General features: G+C 52.8%; 1 protein-coding gene across 1 annotated transcript; it reads right to left on the minus strand.

Moving 5' to 3' along the window:
• Positions 1 to 812: 812 nt before the first annotated feature.
• Positions 813 to 1,357, minus strand: Pmar_PMAR011250 (hypothetical protein; the record flags this gene model as incomplete). Its single annotated transcript, XM_002777462.1, has 3 exons — positions 813 to 829; positions 860 to 910; positions 943 to 1,357. The coding sequence occupies 3 exons, from the start codon at positions 1,355 to 1,357 to the stop codon at positions 813 to 815; spliced, it is 483 nt and encodes a 160-aa protein (XP_002777508.1).
• Positions 1,358 to 1,544: the final 187 nt, after the last annotated feature.

Below are 1,544 nucleotides of genomic sequence, written 5' to 3' on the forward strand. Positions count from 1 at the left end.
GCTGACTTCTACTCGGAATAATCCTTAAAGCAGGCAGTTATTTACAGTGATAGTCAGCCGCCATCCGGGCAGTGATTGGCCGAGGTAAGCTCGAGAGTACATCAGTGAGGAACGCCCGCAGGGCGGTTGAACGCGCTGCTGTGTCATGCGATCTAGTAGTTCAGTGGACAAGAGCTCATGCGGGTATCAGTGGTAATGAAATCGCAGACACCCTGGCGAGATTAGGCGGAAAGAGAAAGGATATAACAAACGTTGGCATTCCTGAGTCGTACACTGTCCATCAGGTCAAAGCGAAATTCAGAGAAGAAGAAGAATGGCGATGGCGCAAAGATCGTCAGCTGACACACATAAAGAAGACAGGCGTGATGCTCGACCGCAGCCAATGCAGTCGCCTTCGCACGGTGGCTGTGTCAATGAATGATCGCAGGCTTATCTCCGAAGCCTTGACGGGACATGGCTGTCTGAGGGCCCATGTATCCCGATGGGACGGTGGGATGCCGGAATGTCGCTATTGTGGCATGAGCAGGGAGACTTCTATACACCTACATCAGTGCTCTCGCTGGCGGAGGTGGAGAGAGACCTGTCTGGGTAAAGATGCCCTGGACAACCCTTATGATATGACCCGACTGTTGGCATCAAACCGCAGTGTTCGCAAATGGTTGAAGTACATGAGAAAGATCTGGCCGACATCCCGCTAGGGATATCAAGATATAAAATATTCTACTGCTGGCAGCTGGGGGTCTCTGGGGGGACCCTCCTATTTATCGAACTTTCTGCCGTGTAACACACTATCTACCGGTTCATACCAGGGCTCAGACAGTGACTGAGCCTGCAGCTATACCTCTATACTGGCTATTACTCGCCTGGTCGAAGGGGTGCTGCGCAAGAAGAAGAAGAAGAATATCGATGCCTGAGAATCGGTAAAGACACGCCATTGCTTACCTTTGTGCTCTGAGAAGGCGATCCATCTCAAAGCGCGACGAATCGCTTCCAGTTCACATTGGTGTATGGTTGCATATCGAGGCAGCCGAAATGACTGTTTCTCAACAGCAGAGCCATCAATAATCGCTATAAAAGCGCCGCCAGCGCCGTCGCCATGCTTCGAGCAGTCGGTGAAGATGGCCGGGGCCTCATATTCCACTGCCTCCTTCAGCGCCTCCTTCCTTGGACGAATAGTCGTAGGGAGGGGAGGGATCCAAGGAGGAAGGGGATGGGGCGTCCTCTTCTCGACAAGCCAGCCTCCTTCAACTAGACCGATGCCAGGAGCCTTCCTCAAAGCCTCGTTGTCTCCTATGGCAGCCGATCTTCTAGCTCCTAGGGTCTGCACCATGATACTGGCCGGCACGATGCCTGCCATCATGGTGACTGCTGCTGTAGAGGCCGTCCTCGGTGCTCTTATGGCGACTCTGGCTACAAAGCTAGAAAGATTATCTACGATCTTACTAAGATTAGGTGAGCCCGAAAGGACAGGAGCCCAAATGGAGCCGCATGGGCAAGGAAAGTAGAACTGCTTGGTGCCATGTGCGGATAATCCGACGATGGTC

Source organism: Perkinsus marinus, assembly GCF_000006405.1.
Source record: "Perkinsus marinus ATCC 50983 genomic scaffold scf_1104296951706, whole genome shotgun sequence".
NCBI classification, from domain to species: domain Eukaryota; phylum Perkinsozoa; order Perkinsida; family Perkinsidae; genus Perkinsus; species Perkinsus marinus.